Here is a 23,758-nt window from a genome sequence, read left to right on the forward strand (position 1 = left end):
CTGAGATGTCAGCACAGAACCCAACACAGGGCCCAAACCCATAAACCATGTGATCATGACCTGAGCCAAGTCCAACCTGAGTTCAACAGACTTAGCCACCCAGGCGCCCTGAAAGTTTTTTTTATTAAAACTTTCATTTGACTAGAAAATTTAATTAGCCAAAACAATCCAGCCTGTGTGGTACTTATTTATATGAAAGTTGTACCACATATCCAAAATAATTTTTATGAACTATTTTTGAATACTGGCCTACATTTGATATTTTCAAATTCTCAGCTTGAGACACAAATTACAAGTTGGATAAAAAAAATCTCAACATCTATTGAAATATTTGTTTTTACAAATAGATTTTGGGAGCTAACAAAAAGAAAATGGAATTCAGTGGGAGAAAACAGGAAAAAGAAGGAAAGGATACTGATTACTTTTTAAGGTAAAACCATTCTGCCTAGGAGATTAGATTATACCAAAATAACAAGATACAAAGCAAGAAAATATATTTTGCCCCTACTTTAGAGTTTGCAGTTACAAGTTTTTGGTTGTCATGCAGGGATTTTCCTTCTCAATTCAGCTTTACAACACATCTAAAAGTGAGTATATCAGTCTCCTAATAAGTATACTGTTAATTAGTAATGTGGCAATACAGCTACATTTCAGCTCATAAATTTCACATGAAGCAGGTAACATAACCTAAAATTCAGCTACTTAGAGAATACTGACTACCTAATTACAATTTAATATTTAATTTATTATTCCAAGACAAGTGCTATTTTTAAGCTGAAGATCGAAATTTCATTAAAAGGACAAATTTGTTATTTTAAGTTCAAGAGAAATATTTATTTTCAATTCGAAATGGAAGAATGAAACCATGTTTACTCCTCTTGTAAGTCACTAAAAACATGAATGAATGAATGAATGAATGAATGAATGACCGACCAACCAACTATGGGTTTTCTTTAAGGAAAAAGTAAGGCCTCCAAAGCATAAATTTTTATCTGCCAAACTGGAGAAATTTAAATACAAATGAGATTCTTCACAAAAGTAACAATGTCACAGCCCTGTGAAGGTCTAGCCAAAGATCCTTTGATTAGTGCTTTAAGATTCAAAAGTGAGGTAAGATCTTGAAAGAAGTGGGGGAAGAAAACCAATAAAGACCCTGTTTTAAGTACAGAATATTAGGGGATGTAAAACCAAAAAAAAAAAAAAAAAAAAAAAAAGAGAGAGAGAGAGAGAGAGAAGTCTCCTTTGCTAGTTTGTACCTAAGATCATTGCTAAAGGTAAGAGATAGGATAATGACCTAAAAAGTAAGCCAGTATCACTCAGAAAAGAATCAGGGGAAAAAAAAATCATGACGGATAAAAACCACAGTAAGGAAATTCAAAGAATTGAAACAGAAATAAAACATTAAAATGAATAAAGATGTTGGATATGGTCAACAGATAATAAATACTAAAAAAGCACAGAACAATTGGAAAAGAAAAAAATATTTGTTTAAAAATAAAACCATGTTAGAGAAATTACTGCCTGTGCTCTCTTCTAGGATTTTTATGGTTTCACATCTCACATTTAGGTCCTTAATCCATTTTGAGTTTTTTTGTGTGTGTATGGTCTAAGAAAGTGGTCCAGTTTCATTCTTTTGCATGTGCTTTTCTCTGACACTGGTCATAGCAACATCCTTCTAAATATGTCTCCTGAGGCAAGAGAAATAAAAGCAAAAATAAACTATTGGGACATATTGGGAAAAATAAATATTGGGACTATTGGAAGAAATAAAAACTTTCTGCATAGCAAAGGAAGCAACTGACAAAACTAAAAGACAACCTACCAAATGGGAGGAGATATTTGCAAATGACATATCTGATAAAGGGTTAATATCCAAACTATACAAAGAACTTTTACAACTCAACACCCAAAAAAACAAATACTCCAATTAAAAAATAGGTGAAAGACATGAACAAACATTTCTCCAAAGAACACATTCAGATGGCAACAGACACGTGAAAAGATGCTCAACATCACTCATCATCAGGGAAATGCAAATCAAAATCACCATAAGATAATCACCTCACAGATATCAAAATGGCTAAAATAAAAAATGCAAGAAACAACAAGCATTGGCAAGAACATGGAGGGAAATAAAGAACCCTCATGCACTCTTGGTGGGAATACAAACGGGTGCAGTCACTGTGGAAGACAGTATGGAGGGTCCTCAGAAAACTAAAAACAGAACTACCCTAAAATCCAATAATCACACTATTGGTGTATTTACCCAAAGAATACAAAAACACTAATTCAAAGGGGAAGGGATATATGCACTCCTATGTTTACTGCAGTAATATTTACAAACTATGGAAGCAGCCCAAGTGATTGATGAATGGATAAAGAAGGTTTGGTATATGTATACAATGGAATATTATTCTGCCATGAAAAAAGAATGAAATCTGGCCATTTGCAACAATGTGGATGGATCTAGAAAGTATATTTCTAAACGAAATAAGCCAGTCAGGGAAAGACAAATACCATATGATTTCATTCACATGTAGAATTTAACAAAGAAAAAATTTAACAACAACAACAACAACAAAAAGCAACAAAGGAAAAAAAGAGAGACAAACCAAAAAACAGGCTCTTAACTATAGAGAACAGATGGTCACCAGCGGGGAGGTGGTCACCAGCGGGGGCTGGGGGGGGGGGGGGCACGGAATGAGTGAAACAGGTGAAAGGGATTAAGGTAAGAGTACACTTTTGGAGCACCTGGGTGGCTCAGTCGGTTAAGCGTCCAACTTTGGCTCAGGTCATGATCTCACGGTTTGTAAGTTCGAGCCCCACATCAGGCTCTGTGCCGACAGCTCAGAGCCTGGAGCCTGCTTCAGATCCTGTGTCTCCTTCTCTCTCTACCCCTCCTATGCTCACAATCTGTCTCTCTCTCCTCAAAAATAAATAAACATTAAAAAAAATTTAAAAAAAGATAAGAGTACACTTTTCTTGATTAGTACTGAGTAATATACGGAACTGTAGTGATTCACTACTGGATGGATTAGTCTATTAAGCATCTGACTCTTGGTTTTGGCTGAGGTCATGATCCCAGGGTCATAGGATTAAGCCCCACATCAGGCTCCTCACTGAACGTGGTGCCTGCTTAAGATATATACTCTCCCTCCCTCTCCACACCACCCTCTCCCCTGCCTCTTCTAGCTCCTGAGCTCTCTCCAAAAAAAACAAAACAAAAAAAAGTATAGCCATACCAAATGAAAAACAAAACAACCAAAATATTGAAAAGGCACATAATTTCCATGCACACACAAACGATAAATAATCAAAACTCATGGCATATTTTGGTTAAGTTACTAAATGTCAAGTCACTTGTTAGGAGAAGAGAAATACATACTCAGTCTGATACTGGCAAAGCTCAAAGCTGAATACCTTGAAATCATCTCTGCAACGTTCTAGGGAAAAGCAATGGGGTCCTAGAATTCATTATACCTACCCAAGTCATATTTCAAGTATAAAGCAACAAACACTCTCAACATAAAAGTACTCAGGAAGTATAGCACCCATAAGCTCTTCTTGGAAGAAAAAACAAAATAGAACTACTTGCTGAAAAAGTCCAGTCATCTAAGTAAAATATAAATTGAAAGACACTGGATTTTTTTCAGTTTTGTTCAATGCTGCATACTCAGCTTCTAAAATGCCACATGGCACTGAGTGGTGCTAAAAAATTCTCTGAATGAATCCATAAACCAGGAAACAGATTAAAACAACAAAAGAATGCAAAAGCCACAGTAAAGGACCAGTGATAATCAATGAATCCTTTCTATTTAGAACTACAATTAAATAACTGTGGAAATTAGGATTACAGAACAGAATACAACTACTAATTTTAACAATATAAAAAACTGCCAATTCAGATTTCTGAGAACACGTTGATACAGGATCTACCTCCCTCGGAATTAACCCAGTGGAACTAAAAGTATTACGAATCGTAAGGAATAGTGGAGAAAAGTGTCAGAAACCCCATATTATGCTGGAATATGTACTTGGTGGCTGGGGGGAGGGGGGTCGGTGCAGGAATGTCATGTGTGGAGGCCAGTACCCTGAATAAGAAACCCCCGGTAGGGTTATAAGAAGACAAATTTTAAAAAGAACAGCTGTGGTTCAGCCTTGTAACTCTCCTCTTCGTTCCTGGGACACTCAATGCCTGCCACTTCATAATAGGGATTGGCAGCAGTGCTGGTGCAAACAAGTGTCCTCTAGAGTAACATCAGAGCATCACAGAAGCACTGTTTAAGAGGAGAGTCAAAAAAACACAGGCAGGAATGGACTAACCTTTGGCACTGATTTCCCAACCATTCTTAATCAAAACCTGCAGGGTTCGTAGATTTCCATCTAGAGAAAGTAGATCTTCTTCCAATGTTCTGTTCCTTGGGGGACTCAGTGTAAAGCTGTAATCTGAGGAGTTCTTGAAGGATACAAGGAGTGATATGATGGTGACATTTTTGATGCCTGAGGCCCTCTGACAAATTAAAGTCAGTTAACATGGTATCAAATAGTCTACATATACAAACAATACCAAAGAATAAAATCCAAGTACACTGGCAAGTCAAGAAATATGATCAGACTAGATTTAAAAAAATCCAGCCATATGCTACTTATAAAATATATAGATAAAGCATAAGGACACAGTAAGGCTGAAAGCAAATGCAGAGAACTAGACCATATCAAGAAAATATTAACTAAAAGAAAGGTGTAGCTATATTAACGTAAAACAACGCAGATTTAAGATGAGCATGCCTCACTGAGAATAGACAATATATTGAGAATATATTGAAACATTGACCATAGAGAATATATTGAGAATATATTGAAAAATTGACCAAGAAGGTAGAACAATTCTAAATATGTATGAGCCTAATGAAATGTCTCAAAATATATAAAACAGTACATATTAAACTAATAAAATACAGAAAGAAATTGACAAATCTGCTTTTAGGTAAGATGGAGCAACTGGTAGAAGACCAAAGAACTCACTGAGATCCACCAGATAAACAAAATAAAATACAAAAGAGACCTGTTTAAAGACCCTGGAAAGCTGTTGAAGGAAGAAGGATTTACGATGCCAAGATTCTAGAGGGGTGAGAACCTGCCTGATGTAAAACGGTGTTCTGTGGCAGCTTTTCCCCTACCAGCCTTTACAGATGCTGGGTACAGGGCAACTAAGCTTCCAGCCTTTGTTTGCACAGTGGATACAGAGCTCTGATACAGAGCTTTTGTCCTAGGTTTTGAAAACACAAAACTGAAGACTCCAGGGGTCAATAAACTAGTGAGAAGGGAGGAGTAGAAGCTGAGGTGGTCACTCTGAGGCTGCATGGGGTAGGAGGTTAAAAAGAAAAGCAGAAAGCCTCAAAAAAGTAGAGAGGAGTTTTCTGTAATCTTCCAATGCTGAGAAAACAAGAAATTTAAGAAATCCTCCAAGGACTGGGCCCCAAGAACACACTGGTATCAATGTTGAAAGCTTTGAAAGACTACTCCCAAAAGTAGCCTCCTTTAAGGGCAACCAAAAGCTTCATCAAAACTGCAGCCTAGCTTCCACTCAGGTCAATCTCTAGTTGGTCTAAGATACTCAGTACCTAATTTCAATGGTAAGAGGGAAGGTTAAATCATTTCTGCAGGAAAGTACCATAATAATGAATATCTATATCTTTCATATACAGTGTCTAATAGCTCATAAAAAACCATTAAGACATGTCAGAAAAAATGACCATATATTTGAAAACAAAGAGAAAAGGGGATCACATATGACGCTACAGGTAATCCAGATATAGGAATTAGCAGACAAAAAAACTCTATGATTAGTATTTTCCAAAAAATAGTGGAAACTGGATAAAATACATGAAAAGATGGGCCATTTCACCAGAGACCTGAAATCTGTAAAAAGAAAAACAAAAAGAAATTCTATAATTGAAAACATAATACTAGAAATTGTTACTAGGTGTTTTAATAGCTAATTTAAAAAAAAACTAAGTAAAAGATTACTAGAGCACAGAAAACAGATTACTACAAAACAGGCCATTCGCTACAAGACACTCAGGGGGAAGGACAGAGAAAAAGAGTAAGAATTCTAGGAGAAAAAAAGCATAAGAAATATATGAGACATAGTCAAAAGGACTACGTTACATGTAACTGGAATCCCAGAGGAGGAAAGAATCCAGCACAAAAAATATTTGAAGACAGCACAATAAAAAATTTACTACCCACGAAAAAGTAAAAATCTTAAAAGTAACCAGAGGGGGGAAAATGCATTATCTTGAAAAAAGTGGGGGGGGGGGTTGGTTACTGAAAGCTGGTCTCTCCAAAGAAATTGATGTAAGTGATAGAAGTTAGAAGACAAATGCTTTAAAGTATCAAGAGACTATTAACTGTCCACCTAGAAATCTATAACCAATGGAAACAGCTTTTCAGAACGAAGATGATATAACTCCATAAAAAGCAAATTGGGCAAAGATTTGAATAGATATTTCTCCAAAGAAACAGCCCCACATGTGTATGATTACTTGATTCATGACAAAGGCAAGCAGTGAAGAAAAGATGGTTTTTGCAATAAACTGTACTGGATCAGCTGAATATCCATCAGGAAAACAAATCTTGACCCCCAAACCTCAAATCACACACAAAAATAAATTCCAAATGGGTAACAGATCCAAAACATGAAAGGTAAAAAACAGAAAAAAGCATAGGAAGAAAATCATCATGGTAAGTAAATATTTCTTCAACATAACACAAACAGCATTAACCATAAAGGAAAAAAAGGAAGGCAAACTGGACAACATTAAAAGAAAAATGAAAAAGTGAAAAGGCAAGCCATGGTATGAGAAGTTACTTGTAATGTACATAATGAACAAAACGCTCACATCATATTATACACAGAATGTATACTAATTAATAAGAAAAATATAGTCAGGTAGCCCACTAGGGGGAAAAAATGAAGTAAACAGTAAACATCTTTTCATAAAAAATATGAAAAAGTGATCAACTTCATCAAAAATCACAGAAACTTAAAATTAAAATGTTACTTTTGCTCACCTACCATAATAGCTAAAAGGAAAGGGATAAAAACTAGTATTGGTGAAGATTTAGAGCAGCTGAAACTTTCACACACCGTTAGTGTAAATTATAAATCAGCACAATCACTTTAGAAAACTCTTGCTATTAGAGCTGATCACAGGTATACTCTGACTTAACCTGTACACCTCGGAATATACCCAAATGTTCATGTGTACCAAAGACACACATAAGACTAATCAAAAGAGAACTCTTCATAATAGTCTCAAAATAGAAAACAACCCCAAAGTCCATTTACAATAGAAAAAATAAGAATACAGGTTGTGGTCTATCCACACAATGGAATATTATTTGTTAATGAAAATGTACCAAATATATCTACATGACATGCAACAGTAACATTAATTTCACAAACATGATGTTGCACAAAGGAACACATGCTGCTCACATAAACTCAACAAGCATAATAAATCTATGTGTCAGAAGTTAGGTTAGTGGGGCAGAGAGGTAATGACTTGGGGAGACATGACAAAGAGAGTTTCTGTGGTGGTGGTGCACTGGGATATGCTGGCTACATGGCCATGTACTTTTTGCAATAATTCACTCAGCCACAGTTAGGACTTGTGTTCTTTTCTTTATACTTTAATACAAAGTTTACTTGTTAAATAGAAGTGTATTACACCAAGAAGGACAAACACAAGGTTTCACCAGAAACTCCCAAATGGAAGTGAAGTGAATGAAAGCTTCCAAGTGGAAGTGAAGTGAAGCAGCTCTTTAAGTGCATGATAGTGTCACCACCGAGATTTTTCATTCACTGTTCTAAAGACTTGAAGTGTGATTTTATCTTACTAGCTCAAAAAACCCAATCATTAAAACCTGTATATGCTGTACCTCCTTCTGTACTGCTCCCTGAACTACCCCAACCAGAGGCTGGTGCTTCCTTCCATAAACTCTCCCATCACCTAAGCTTACCTTCTGTTTGCCATATAGTTAAATCTTCTGTGTTGCCTATATATTTTTAATGAGTTCCCAGTGCTTAACACAGTCTCTCCCAGAATCTGTAGGTATTCAAATGTGGATGAATAAATGACATAAATTCTCTTCTGCACAGAAACGTTTTTCCCATTTTAATGCAAGAATAATGGAACTTTTAACTCAGAATCCACAAGTTCAAAATGATAAATTATGTCTCTGCCTAATCAAATCTGAAAAATCAATTGCCCAACTACCTATTCTGTTTCTTTTCTGCATTCTTGGCCAAAATCATCTAAGAAAACATTCAGGCACCCTTGCCCCATTTGGCAGCTTGGCAAGAAGATGACCTAGCAGGTAAATTCAACATATTAATAGGCTAACTGTAGTTGCTGAGTTATAGTGGCAGCCTCCATCTTTTAAACAAGATCATTTCATTAACAAATTCTTTACACTGTTACTTACATAATCCTAGCTCCCCTTTTCCTATTCGTCATATTCCTCTAAACATGTGGGGTCTTTTCCACTGGTAGATCCAGTGTACCTATGCTGAATTTAAACACGACTCTCTAAGGGATAAAGAGAGTCTAAGGAATGTTATGTGCTTTGCCAGTTTCTGCTTTTATGTTATTCCCTAATAAACATATTTTACATTTATATTGTGTGTGTTTCACACACAATATAAGGTGTAGAGATGTGCCTCATCTACAGGTCACAATCTTCAAGTTTATGAAGGGACATTTACTTGCAACCTTGCTTAGAACCATCCCTTTGGAATGATGGAATGGCTATTTTATCAGTCTTCCCTATTTTATGAACCTTCATAAAGAATCATACTGTATGAGCCTTACCCTTTAGCTAAAGAATCTTCATTAGATGAAACAACGGTTCTCTTTAATTTGGTCTATAGGCAACTCTAATCACTTCCACTAACTTCTCTACTAGCAGCTCAGCTGAGTTTGGTCTACAATTATAACTGTATTACCAAGTGAATTACTACTCAGACTTTGCAGAACATGTCTTTAATACTGTTCTGTTCTTGGTAAGCTTCCAGAAACCAGCTTTTCTAGACATTTCCCCGGACAGGCAACCTTTCCAGAGACAGCATCTCTCCCTCCTACATATGCTCTGAATACTAGTTCATTTACAATATTCTATGAAACCATTTTCCTTCTTTTTTCTAAACCAAGGGCTTGGCAACTTTTTCTTAAAGGCCAGAGACTAAAGATTGTAGGCCTATGGGCCATGCAGTCTCCAGGGCCCCTACTCAATTATGTCGTTGTAATGTGAAAGCAGCCATAGACAATAGGTAAACAAATGCACATGGCAGTGTTCTAATGATTTATTTATCAAAACAGCCAACCAGACCATGGTCCATAGTTTGCAAATCCCTGCTCTAAACTCTTACAACTTCTGGTCTTCACTTCATATATCAGTATTATTATAATTATCCTGAATACTTGTAAGAGTTTATTGACATTGGTGCTGAAAATTAGGTTTGGTATGTTTTATCAATTAAAACTGAGATAAATACATAAAAGCTTTAGAAATGTTTGTGATGAGTTAGAAAAAGAATTTTATTTCTTGGTTAACCAGAAAATTTAACTGACCAAAACACATGCACTGATAACTACAGTTAACTTAGGTATTACCTAATTATGAAAACAGAGGTGATAATTTATAATAATGACCAATACATAAACAAATATATTATGATAAATATACATAATTGACAGTAACAGTGGGACTACAGTGATCTTGCTTTTCTTCTTTTTCCCCTGTTTTCTATAATTAACATCTATGATTTCTATAATAAGGAAAAAAAGTTTAAGACACATGACAAGCTAAAATGTTTATTAAAATTTTTTATTTAGTTTGGAAATAAAAATATTTAGACTTGAAATTAAGTTTAAGAAAAATTCAAACCAATCTACCCTATGATCCTTTTTAAAAAATATTCACATCAATTAAATAAATAAGTTAAAATTTTCATTTACCTGTCGGTTCCTTTCATCCATTATGCGTGTGATTTGTATTTTCTTCCGCCCCATTTTCAGTCACCTTTCCTTCCTTATATTCCAAATATTTAATTCAAAATTAATTTTCTTCAATACCCTAATGCATCGTACACAGCTTCTATTATTTCAGCTTCTAGTCCAAGGGCTACAGCTGAAATTTTCTATAAGATCTAAAAGAAAACACAAATTAGAAAATTTAAGTTCTATAAGTGTGCAAATCATGAAAATGTTATACAAATTTCAAACCTGCTTCTATGCTGCACATGGGCAGCATTATTAGTTGAAATTCCTGGTTATATAAAATTGGTAATTAAGTTGAAGCTTTGTTAACTTTACCCCTAAAATATCTCTTGAATCTTTTGGTGCCTCTAGCTCTGGCTGAAAAGAGTACAATTATAACCTTCGAGTTTTTCTCAATGTATATAATAATAGCAACAACAAGAGCCAATGCTTACTGGGATTTTTCTATGTGCCAGGCACTTTTCTAAGTACCTGCCATGTCTTAACTCATTCAATCCAAACTGAAATCTTCTTAGTTACAATCACCATCTCCATTGTATAAATAAGGATACTGAGGCACAGAGATGCTCAGTAATGTTTCTAAAGTCACACACAGTAAAGGGCAGAGCTTGGAATATGAACTCAGGGACTCTGGCTCAAAACTTCTCTTTAACATTATAGAAAATCCCTGAATGTTTCTGATGGCCTCCATGTCAAAGGATGATCTGGGTAGCCCCAATCTACCTTGACACACTATTCTTGCAAACTGTCCTAGCCACCACCAAAATTACTATCTGTCAACCCACAAAGGCACTATACGATTTCATAATAATATCCACTTAAATGAAATACTGTTCCTTTAGCCATTTAATAAAATCCTCCTAATCAGTCAAGATTCATTTCCCCCTGATAGAGTAAACGATAGCACCTTACTTTGTGGGTATGTGTATGACAAATTCCAAGTCCATTTTCCTCTGAGACTATGAATCCTTCAAGAACAGGATTTTTTTATTCCATTTATCTCTGTAATTGAACGACTGGCAATGATATAATCTGTCATGTTCTGAATAATAGTTTTGTCAAAAACCTAATGTTTCCAAAACTTACATAATAAAATATTTACAAGGGCATGGAAGACAAATGCTAAAACATTCACAATAATAAATGCTCAGTGGAATTCTATTAAAGTATTTTTAATACTGTGCATGTATATCCATAAAACTTCAATAGTACTGCCCAGCAAATCCATGTTTGATTAAACCTGGCTTTTGCTCAAAAGCATGAGTTTTTCAATTCTTATCAGTACCATTATTACCACAAGCATGGCATTTCTTACATATCTTCCCTCATACTCATTTCTCCATTCACGTAAACATTGATTGAACATCTATTAACAAGTGATAACCTATTAATTGATCATGTACTTGCAAAAAAATGTACTTCCTGACACTGTACTAGGCACATAGGGTAAAATGGTCCAAAAAGGTGGGGGGGGGGGGGGGGCATGATTTCTGATCTCACAGATTTCACAGTTTAGTAGGGGAAAACAGACATTAACCAAACTATATATAAATGAATCTGTACATATCAAAATGAGGAAGTTCATTTATCTGACCTAAATTCACAAGTTAGGGAAGGCTTCCTTGAGAATGTGCCTCATACCCAAACCTGAGTATGAGAGTGTACACACTAGTCAGAGACAATAGCATGTGCAAAAGCCCCATGACAAGAGGAAGCAGGAAACAGAGAAACTGAAGGATGGCAAGTCACTGGTGGGAACCAATCAAACAAGCAGCTGTGCTGTAGAATGTTTTTGTTTTCTCAGGAGACCGTAATATAAACCAATAAAAGTCAGCTTATTCAAATCATGTTCCCTAACAGATCAAGCTGCATCCAATTACCGTTACAAAAACTTGCAGTGTAGTAGGCAACATAAATACTCCTACATTTCAACACTAATGCCTAGAAGGTATATGCAGCACTGCATTATTTGAGCATTTAGCTTTTGACAATGGTTGAGTAGGTTACTTCAAACCAACTTATTCTAAGAATGAGAAAAAAAGAAGAAAATTAATCTGTTTAAAATCACTGGAGAACTTTTAAGGCAGAATTGAACGGTTGAGATCTGGAAGAAATAGGTTAAGACCAGACTCCAGACTATATATCCCTCTAGTCATTTGCAGATTCTTAGAACATTGACTGAGAGGCTGAGAAGCTAAACAGAGGTTTCAAGAGATCTATGGGTGGGATACAAAAACAGATTTAGGGCCTACCAAGGAATAGCCCCAGTAAACACACCAGGATTCTGGAGGGATCCAAAGGACTATGCCCTCAGTATAAAGGTAAACTAGAAATAGACCAGGCCATACAAGGGCAGTATAGCTTCAGATCATCTCATTCACTGATTAGATTAAGGTGATCTGGGCTATGTAGTGTGATTAGCTTAGCCTCATGCCAGTTAAATCTTCTGAAAAGATGTTAGCAAAAGTAAATCTTACCAGGAAAAAAGACAGTATCATCTAGAAATTCAAATGATTTTATGATTTCTATATGTCTAAAAGTAAAAAAAATAACCAGTTAAGACCTGACTGAAAACTAAGATTTTAAAATGGCAATACAATTAGACCCACAGTAGATCCAGATAATGGTGTTATGAGAAAAGAACTTTAAAATAAGTAAATGTGTTCAAAGAATTAAAAAAAAAGAATATTACCATACAATGCTAAAAGCATAGAAAACATAGAACTGAAAAGGACAATACTGAAGACAGAAAATAAAAAAATTGATGAGTTTAACAACAGGTAGAATACAGCTGAAGAAAGAATCAATAATCCAGAAGATAGGAAAGAAGAAAACACCTACACTGAAGCCCAAAAGGGCATGAAAATGGGAAATACAGAAGTGTGAAAAAACAGTAAAACATGGATCCAAAATACATGTAATTAGTGTCCCAGAAGGGGAAGAAATATTTAAAGACATATAGTTAAAAACTTACCAATGACATCCAAGATCTACAAACACTCAAGCGAAACAAATACAAAGAAAACCACAACTGAGGCATATCAGAGAAAAAAAGGTGGGTGGAGGGAAAGAGAGACACACACAAAGAAAGATCAGCCACAGAGAGACCTTAAAAGTAGCCAAAAAAATAAAATAAAATAAAGATTAACTTTAAAAGCAATAGTAAGATTTACAGTTGACTTTTTCATGTAAGTAATGGAAGCCAAATACAGTGGAATGATATTCTCAAAGTGCCAGGAATGGGAGAAATCCCAAAGTAGAATTCTAGATCTGGCAAAAAATACTCTTCAGGGAAAAAAAAAAAAAAAAAAAAAAAAGGCAAAATACAGACATTATCAGTCAAACAGAAACAACAAATTTAACATCAGAAAACACTGAAGGGACTTCTTCAAGTACAAGGAAAAAAAGATCCCAGATACAGCTTGGATATTGCCTCAAAAATTAAGTAAGTAAATACATACATACATACATACATACATACATACATACATACATACATACAATGAACAGGGTGAATATGTAACTCTAAATGAATAATAACTAAATAAAATAATACTTTGTCGAATTTTAAATATTACAATACACAAGAACAATAGCACATAATTGGGAAGGACAGTAAGCAAAGTTAAAAGTGTTCCAGAATCCTTTCATTTACTGGGAAACAGAAAACATACTTATTTACTTTTCAGACTTCAATAAATCAAAGATGCATGTGGTAATCTCTGGGGTAACCACTGCAAGAATAGTAAAATTTCACTCAAGCTAACAAGCTAATAGAGGGGGGAAATGAATTAATAATCCAAATTGTATGTAAAAAAACAAAACCCAATTATATGATGATTATAGATGATTACCTCTTAAACAAATGAGGATATAGAAAGACTGAAAGTCAAAGCATGGAGAACAATATACTGTGTAGAACACAAATCAAAACAAAGTTTTGTGGCTATACTTTATCACAGTAGATTTTAATGCATAAAATAAATACATGGATAGAGATACAGTAGGACTTCATTACAATAAACGTTCAATTCACCAGAAAGCAATTTTAAACTTGAATGTACCTAATAACACTTAAAGTCAGGAATCTGTTCCTGAAAATCAGATATTCTACACAAAACCCTAACCAGGAGCTTATTTTCCAATAGCTTAAATAGGAAAAATTATGTTACATATAAATTCATAATCCCCAAGCATTTCTCTTTTAAAACTTACTGAAATAGAGAAAATGTCCATTTACTACAGTAATTATCATAGTTAGGGTGTAAAATACATGACTTCATATGCGATAGATAGCTTTCTCACTGGCTTTGTTTCCTTTGCCACAATTTAACACTGTCTCAACATTTTTGCGCTTTCTACAGATTTAAGCAAAATTAAGGGCCAAATATGAATAGCAATTAGAAACTTATTAAAGACAAACACATATGGCAGATAACAGTTCAAAGGCTTCTAATATTGTAACCTCTTTCTTACTGCCAGCAGCAACAGAGATGCACATTCCCTCTGTTGACATCACATGCTTCAAAAATGGCTACATATGATTCTAATGTTCTACAAACTGCATTTGAAATTTCATTTTTGACTTTTCCCATATGTAAGTTTGTTAAAACACTGAATTATGCAGCTGTGAAAACATACTTTTTCTAAATAAACTTCAGCCAATATCAAGGAAACTAAGTGAAGTCCACAATTCTAGCAAGTTGATTTTAACACAGCTTTCTAAGTAACTGATGGAACAAGCACACCAAAACAAGGAACAGACCAGATGAAATAGAAACAGAAAAATATTTGAACTTTACAATTAACGACCTGACATATAGAACACAATCCCTAAAAAGAGCAGAAAATATATTCCTTTTAAGTGCAAAACAGATTTACCAAAAGTGAACCAAATCTGGATCATACACTGTTAACAAGTTTCAAAGGACAGGCATGTTTTTTTGACCTCCAATGAACTAAGCTATGAATTGATAAAAATGTAATTTGAAAACACTTATATTGTGAAATGAAGCAGTGAACTCCCAAATAACCCCATGGGTCAAAGAAGAAATGAGTCAAAATTAGAAAATACTTTGAATGGAATGCTATTAAAATTACATCTTATCAGGGGCACCTGGGTGGCTCAGTTTGTTAAGCAGCTGACTTTGGCTCAAGTCATGATCTCGAAGTTCATGGGTTTGAGCCCTGCTCCAGGCTCTGTGTTGACAGCTCAGAGCCAGGAGCCTACTTCGGATTCTGTGTCTCCTCTCTCTCTGCGCCTCTCCCACTCATGCTCTTTCTCTCAAAAATAAACAAACATTAAAAACAAAAAATTATTCTCTTAAAAAAATTACATCATATCAAAATTTAGGGGATGCATCTACAACCATGCATAAGAAGGGAATTTGTACCTTTAGAATACATATATGGAAGAAAAGCCAAAAACCAGTGTTTTAATCAACAATCCAAAAGAGTTATGAAAAATGTACCAGGGGCGCCTGGGTGACTCAGTCAGTTAAGCGTCCAACTTCAGCTCAGGTCATGATCTCACGGATCTTGTGGGTTTGAGCCCCGCATCAGGCTCTGTGCTGACAGCTCAGAGCCTGGAGCCTGCTTTGGATTCTTGGTCTCCCTCTCTCTTTGCCTCTCTCCCACTCATGCTGTCTTTCCCTCAAAAATAAACAAACATTAAAAACAAAAAACTATTCTCTTAAAAAAATGACATCATATCAAAATTTAGGGAATGCAGCTACAACCATACATAAGAGGGAAATTTGTAGTTTTAGAATACATATATGGAGGAAAAGCCAAAAACTAGTGTTTTAATCAACCATCCAAAAGAGTTACGAAAAGAACAAATTAAACTCCAAAACAGTACAAATGAAGAAATAAAATAGCATAAAGTAATGAAACAGAAAACATACAACAGAGATCAACAAAACCAAAAGTTAGTTCTTTGGAGGGATCAATAAAACTGGTAAGTCCCTGGAAAAAGTAATAAAGGGAAAAAAAAGAAACTGAATACATATCTGGGCCCAAAAGTCTTAGATTAAAAAATACGAACTTGTTTTTCCTAACATGTCCTATACTTATCACATGAAGATTAATGCAAATAACCAACAAAATCTGAGAGTAAATTATGCCAAACTAAACCGGCATATATAACTCTGTAACTACTACCTCTCATACTCCCAGCTCAAACACTCCTAATAACCTAATTATAACAATCTTTTGATCCCATTAGGTCCTACAATTTATTACGCCTCCCACCTTTTCAGTGTCCCTCACCCAGTTTATGTCCCTCCTTATCCAGTTAAATTTTCATATACCCTTATTCCCACTCCCTTGGCTCCTGCTCTCCCTCCTCCCTCCAACTCATTTCCTGGAAAAACTCACTCTTGACTACATGCTCCTATGTAAGCTGAATATGGCTGAGAATAAACCACCATGCTAACCAGGATAATTAATCTGACTTTAAGTTTAGCAATTTTCCATTTCCCAATTTTCTGGTTATTTTATGCCATATTCTCTCTCCTCACAACTCCAACACTCATCACCCATCCTCACTTTCAGCTGATGACTTTGCTACCTATTCTACTGATGGAAAAAATAGTAACCAGAAGAGAAGCTCCTCAAATTCCTGCCATCATAACTATCAACCTATCAGCATCTATCCCATTATACATTGCCTTCCTTCCTATTTAGGTCATGGCTGCAGCAATTCCTCTTTTCTTTCCTTCAAAGTTAAAATTCTCATCTATACTGAAGCACTCTCACTGGCAAAAAAAATTAAGTAAAACAAAAGATGCTATTACTTCAGTTACCTAAAACAAAACACAGAAAACAAAAAGTGTCTTGATTCCTGAAATTTAAAATACACTAACAGACAAATTCATCTTTGCAGATTCTGAGAAGGTTCGATTTCATAAAGATGTCAATTCTCCCCAAATTAATCTAGAGATTCAATGTAATCCTACTCAAAATGCCAGCAGGTTTTCTTTTATTATATGCAGAAACTAACATGATTATTCTAAAATTCACTTGCAAATACAAAAGTACAAAGAATAGTCAAAACTACCTTGAAGAATAAAGCTAAAAGACTTACACAGGGGCACCTAGGTGGCTCAACTGGTTAGCGTCCGACTCTTGATTTAGGTTCAGGTCATGATCTCACAGTTCATGAGATCAAGCCCCACACATCAGGCTCTGAGCTAACAGCAAAGAGCCTGCTTGAGATTCTCGTTCTTCCACTCTCTCTCAAAATAAACAAACATTAAAAAAAAACCAACAGAAAAGCGAATAGTCATCTGTAACTGGTAAGGAGATTGAATTAGTATTAAAAAAACAAAACAAAACAAAACTCTTGCCAAAGAAAAGTACTCGACTTAATGGTTTCACTGGGAGTTCTACCAAACATTTTAAAGAACTACCACCAACCTTTCTCAAACACTTCCCCAAAACTGAAGGGAACAGAACACATCCTAACTTATTCTGAGGTAAGCATTGCCCTGTATCGAAGCCACACAATGACACTAAAAGAAAACAATAGATTAATAGTCCTTTTGAACACTGATGCAAAAAATACTGAAGAAAATACTAGCAAACCAAACTCAGTAGCATGTTAAAAGGATTATACACCATGACAAAGTGGGATTTATTTCTGGAATGCAAGGATGATTCAACATACTAAAACCAATGTGATAAACCACATTAAGAAAATGAAGAAAAACCCACATGACCATCTAAATTGATATAAAAGAAGCATTTGCCAAAATACATTACTCCTCTGTGATAAAAACAATCAACTAGGAATTGAAGGAAACTATCTCAACATAATAAAAATCATATAGGAAAATACCACAGCTTACAGAATGTTCAAATGGTGAAAGATTGAAAGCTTTTCCTCTAAGATCAAGAATGAGAAGGATGACTGATTTCACAACTCAGATTCAACAATGTAATGGAAGTTTTAGCCAAAGCAATTAAACAAGAAAAAGAAATGAGTATCTTTATTTGCAAATGATAGGATCTTATATGTAGAATCCCCTTAAAATTCCACAACACTGTTGAACTAATATACAAATCCATCAAAGGATACAAATAAACACAGAAAAGTAAGTTGCATTTCTATATTAACAATGAACAGTCTGAAAAAAAATAATTCCATATATAATGGCAACAAAATTTTTTTTTTAACTCAGGTATTAAGTTAGTCAACATGAAAGACTTGTATACTTAAAATGAAAAAACATTGATAAAAGAAATTACAGAAATAAATAAAAAAGACACCCTATGTTCATAGATTGGACAACTTAATGTTGTTAACATATCAATATTACCCAAAGTAAACTACAAATTCAATGCAAAACCCCAATGATGTTTTTTACAAAAGTATGAAAAGGCACCCTAAAATTCATATGGAATTTCAAGGGTCTCCTAATATCCAAACTAATCCTGAAAAAGAAGAACAAGTTGGAGGACTCACACTCTCTAATGTCAAAATTTTCTGTAAAACTAAAGTAATCAATACAGTATGGCACTGGCATAAAGACATACAGATCAATAGAACAGAATAAAGAGCCCAGACAAATCCATGAATACATGATCAAATGTCAAAAAGTGTCAAAGGTCACAACAGAGTAAAATAGCAACCCACAAAATGGAAGGAAAAAATTATATATCACATTATCTGAGATTAATATCCAGAATATATAAAGAACTGCTAAAACTCAACAACAAAAACAGGCAAAGGACTTAAATAGACATTTCTCCAAAGAAGATACACAAATACCTAATAAGCACATGAAATGACGTTCATCATTAATCATTAGGCAAATGCAAATCAAAACCACAATGGCATAGCACTTCACCCTATTTGTATAACTATTATCAAAACAAAAACCAATATGAATGTGGATAAACTTTGTGCACTGTTTCTGACAGTGTAAAATGGTACAACTGCTGTGGAAAAGTATGGTGGTTACTCAAAAAATTAAATAGAGAAATCATCATTTGACTCAACAATTCCACTTTTAAGTCTACACACAAAAGAATTGCAAGCAGGAACTTGAACAAAACATTTGTACATCTATGTTCCTAGGAGCACTACTCCTACTTAAAAGGTAGAAACAACTCCAATATCATTGCAGATGAACAGAGAAACAAATGTGATGTCTACATACAATGGAGTATTTTTCAGCTTTAAAAAAGGAAATCCTATCACTTGCTACATGAATAAACTTTGAAAATATTATGGTAAGAGAAATATGCTGGCCACAAAAGACAAATACAAGATAATTCCATTTATGAGGTACACCAAGTACTCAAAATTCAGAGAAAGAGAAATGGTAGTTACCAGGGATGAAAGGGAGGGACAAATGGAGAATTATGCTTAATGGGTATAGAGTTTCAATATGGAATGATTAAAAAGTTCTGAAGACAGATGTGGTGATCACTGCACCACAATGTGAGCATACTTAATACCACTGTACTGTACACTTATTTTTCTTTTTAATTTTTTATTTGAGAGAGAGAGCATGAACAGGGGGGGAGGGGCAGAGGCAGAAGGAGAGAGAGAACCCTTAAGCAGGCTTCACACTCAGTACAGAGCCCAAAGCAGGGCTCAATCCCATTACCCTGGAGTCATGACCTGAGCCAAAATCAAGAGTTAAACACTCAACAACTGAGCCACCCAGGGACCCCTACCTTCCCCCCACACACCCACCCCCTCTTCCCACTGTACTGCACATTTAAAAATAGCTGAAATGATACTATGTTATGTACATTTTGCCTCAATTTCAACAAACACTAAAAAAAAAATGTACATACATTTAAAACAACTCCAGGATTATGATTTTATTAATTGAAGCCAACTACATTAGGTCAACTGAGCACTAATTTTTCTATGTAATAAAGCTAAAGGAGTTTTAGTAGAAATGAAAACATATAACACATACCTTTGGAACTAAAACTTATCTTTAGCAAACACGGATGGGCATTTTTCCCACAAAGTAATATAGTTATCCTTGGGGGCGGGGGAAGTAATCACTAATTAAATCCCAAGGCCTATACCTGTATTCAGGCAACACTGAAGTAAAAAATTAGTTTAAACAGAACTTTTAGTTAACTGAAATTCTTTTCAGCAGGTCATTTTATAAAATCAGAAACTAGATTTAAAAAAGGAGTCCCGGGGCGCCTGGGTGGTGCAGTCGGTTAAGCGTCCGACTTCAGCCAGGTCACGATCTCGCGGTCCGGTCCGTGAGTTCGAGCCCCGCGTCAGGCTCTGGGCTGATGGCTCAGAGCCTGGAGCCTGCTTCTGATTCTGTGTCTCCTTCTCTCTCTGCCCCTCCCCCCTTCATGCTCTGTCTCTCTCTGTCTCAAAAATAAATAAAAAGTTAAAAAAAAAAAATTAAAAAAAAATAAAAATAAAAAAGGAGTCCCAATATGGATTCTGCTGCCTTAATTTAAGAAATATCAGGGGCACCTGGCTGGTTCAGTCAGTAGAGCATGTGACTCTTGATATCTGCATCATGAATTCGAGCCCCAGGAGCCCCATGTTGAGGGTAGAGTTTAGAGGGGAGGGGAGGGAAGGGAAAGGGAGGGAAAGGGAGGGAAGGGGAGGGGAGGGAAGGGAAGGGGAGGGAAGGGGAGGGGAGGGGAGGGGAGGGAAGGGGAGGGAGAAAGGAAAGGAAAAAGGAAAAAGGAGTGGAAAGGAAAGACAGATTATAGAATCTAGCAAATTCAGAACAATTCATACTAATACTGATCAAAGATGTTCAGTCTTTTCAAATCAACTTTGTTTACTGTTTTAAAGAACCTTGTTGCTTAAGTAACTAAATATTTTCAGAGCATGGACTTTAAACAGAAGGTAAACTTTACTTTTTAAGGTTTGTTCTTATTAAATAAACACCAATCGGGGCGCCTGGGTGGCGCAGTCGGTTAAGCGTCCGACTTCAGCCAGGTCACGATCTCGCGGTCCGTGAGTTCGAGCCCCGCGTCGGGCTCTGGGCTGATGGCTCAGAGCCTGGAGCCTGTTTCCGATTCTGTGTCTCCCTCTCTCTCTGACCCTCCCCCGTTCATGCTCTGTCTCTCTCTGTCCCAAAAATAAATAAACGTTGAAAAAAAAAAAAAATTAAAAAAAATAAATAAATAAATAAATAAATAAATAAATAAATAAATAAATAAATAAACACCAATCTTTGACTTCATCATAACATCTCATTTTGATGATTCTGGTAAATCAATTATTTTTTTTTCAAAAACTACTAAAAAAACCTTTCGTAATGAAAGTAACTGTACACAGTTACACAGCTGTACACAATCAACAACTGAATTTTTTTCAACAAACAAGTATTTAACAAGAGAAAATCTTTAATGATTCGTTACTGCTTTAAAAGAAGGAAATTTAAGAATTCCCTTTTGGACATATTAAACTTGACATGGTCCTGGATCCTACAAATGAAAATGTCAAACAGGAAATTAGATATAAGATTTAGACATTAGAGCTAAAAATATGCCTTTGGGAATTCTGAGCATTTAGACATTATTAATGTTGTGGGAAAAAATGTGCTCACCTAGGGACAAAACAGAAAATGAAAACAGCACCAAAGTCCCAAGGAAGAAGATATTTATTATTGTTGCAAATGAACAGCCCAAACTATCCTCTAGACAGAAGGTTTTTTAAACAATTTGGCCAACATTAAAAAGATGTTTTTAAATTTTTGTCAAGAAGAAATCTGACTTTCAGCTTTGCTTGAAAAATGCATTCTACTTTCAATAATTTATTCTAGTTTTTCTTTTTTCTAAAATTAATACCATCGTTGTGATAAGGAAAAAAGTTACTACAAACAACAAAAACAAAACGGATGCTTTTAAATTTAAGAAGAAAAAAAATCCTGAAAGCCAAAAACCATTAACTTTAAACATCACTGAAATCATCCTTCTACTTTAGCATTTTGTGCCATTTCCAATTACTCCTTCTTCACAACTTGCTTGGAATTTCAAAGCGCTTTCTGACTGAGAAGGTCTATTACAAGTTGAGCGAGAAACCTAGATCCTAAACACAAACATTTCACTCAACTAGCTGTGCAAGCTTTGGTACCTGACAATTTCTAAATAAAAGTAACTTTTTAGAAGAGGAAAATGGAAATTATACACATTCTATGTACCATATGGGGCTAGAATAAAATACTACACAATTGTAAATATTTTAAGGAAAGTGATTCTTTATTACTACTAACAAATGTATTTCTAAGCATATTAATATTTATGATAAAAAAAGTATTTACTATGTTCCTGCTATTTCACATATTTGCTTCCCTTGAAACAGATTAATACCTTTTTTCATACATACAACAGAAATCAGGAGAAAAAATTAAATGGAAAATATTATCTTGTAATTAATTTCCAATAATTAGATGTCAAATTGGTATCTAAGGTTATACCTTATAAAAAAGCAAACTAAAATATGAAATAGATAAAAGTATACTGTACATGTAATTATATTCTAGTTTCTATATAGCTTAAATTTTTTTCCTTAAGCTTAGTAAATACTCTGATTTCTTCCTTTTTCTATAAATAGTATGTCAACAAAAAGAAGGGGAAGTGACTAGTCAACACTCTTCCAGAACCCATTTTAATTCAAACCTTTTTCTTTGCCAAACTTCAATCAAGCTGCTTGAAATATAACAGAATACTATAATTTTCAAATTACCTTAGAAATTATCTCATATTATAACCCCTACTCCTTCAGTAGAGAAGCAGCTGAAATCCAAGGAGAAAAGTGAACCATCAAAAGGCTCATTTCAAACAACCAGGACTTTTTCTACTGTATAACACAGCAGTTGTTCCGAAACTTTAGTCATTCAAACCTGAACTTCTCAATCTTTCCCCTAACCATGTATCATGCTTGACACTATTATTTACCTATTTTTTCTTTACATCAATTCCCATTTTCACTTTAATAAATGTATGTGAATATAAAACCTTATTACTGATATAACAGAATATAGTATAACTTGCCACAAATGAAAAATAGCCTTAAAAATAATGAAAACATAATTAAATATCAAGTAAAATGGAAGCAGTTACATATAATGTGGGTATGTATATATGTTCATGTATGTTTCATGGTATTAGTTTCCATGATTATATGGTAAATGCATATATAAATACACATGATACATATAATAATAACTGTAAGTACTAGGATTATATGGTGACAACATATATATAAAATCATGGTAACTATAAGTAACAAGTCAAATCACCTACTTTGTAAGAATGCATACCTGAAAGTAGCATCTTTAGTAAGAAGAATGAGATTGTAAGAAAAATTAATATTAAAGAGGGATCGGCTCCATTTCATTTAGGAAGACAACTCCAATTTTTAGCTTTAACATAAACCAGATCAAAGAATCCCATCTCACATGTGTACTTCATCAAAAAAAGGAAATACCTGGGCAACCTTCTCTGAAAGGGTTGAAATACTGAAAGAAGTCACTTTTGGGCATCTGGGTGGTTCAGTCAGTTAAGCGTCTGACTCTAGATTTTGGCTCAGGTCAGAATCGCATGGTTGGTGGGATGGAGCCCCAAGTGGGGCTCTGTGCTGACAGTGTGGAGCCTGTCTGGGATTCTCTCTCTTCCTTTCTCTCTGCCCCTCCCCTGCTCATGCACAAGTGCACGCACTCTCTCTCTCTCACTTAAAAATA

At 34.9% G+C, this 23,758-nt stretch overlaps 1 protein-coding gene across 8 annotated transcripts in view; it reads right to left on the reverse strand.

Annotated features, from left to right (window-relative positions):
• Positions 1-23,758, reverse strand: part of MEF2A (myocyte enhancer factor 2A) — a 165,487-nt gene that overhangs the window by 83,106 nt on the left and 58,623 nt on the right. For 6 of the 8 annotated variants that reach the window (XM_086711420.1, XM_086711417.1, XM_025919459.2 and 3 more), the window contains one exon: positions 10,026-10,216. The exons of 1 other annotated variant lie outside the window; for it this stretch is intronic. In XM_086711420.1, the coding sequence (XP_086567546.1) occupies positions 10,026-10,079 (54 nt within the window). In that variant the 5' untranslated portion in view covers positions 10,080-10,216. Of the gene's footprint in view, positions 1-10,025; positions 10,217-10,979; positions 11,070-23,758 lie in introns of all 8 variants that reach the window. One more of the 8 variants, XM_086711418.1, reaches the window with a different exon arrangement.

This window comes from Puma concolor, chromosome B3, assembly GCF_028749965.1.
Source record: "Puma concolor isolate L17-30 chromosome B3, mPumCon1.1.hap2, whole genome shotgun sequence".
Lineage (NCBI taxonomy): Eukaryota > Metazoa > Chordata > Mammalia > Carnivora > Felidae > Puma > Puma concolor.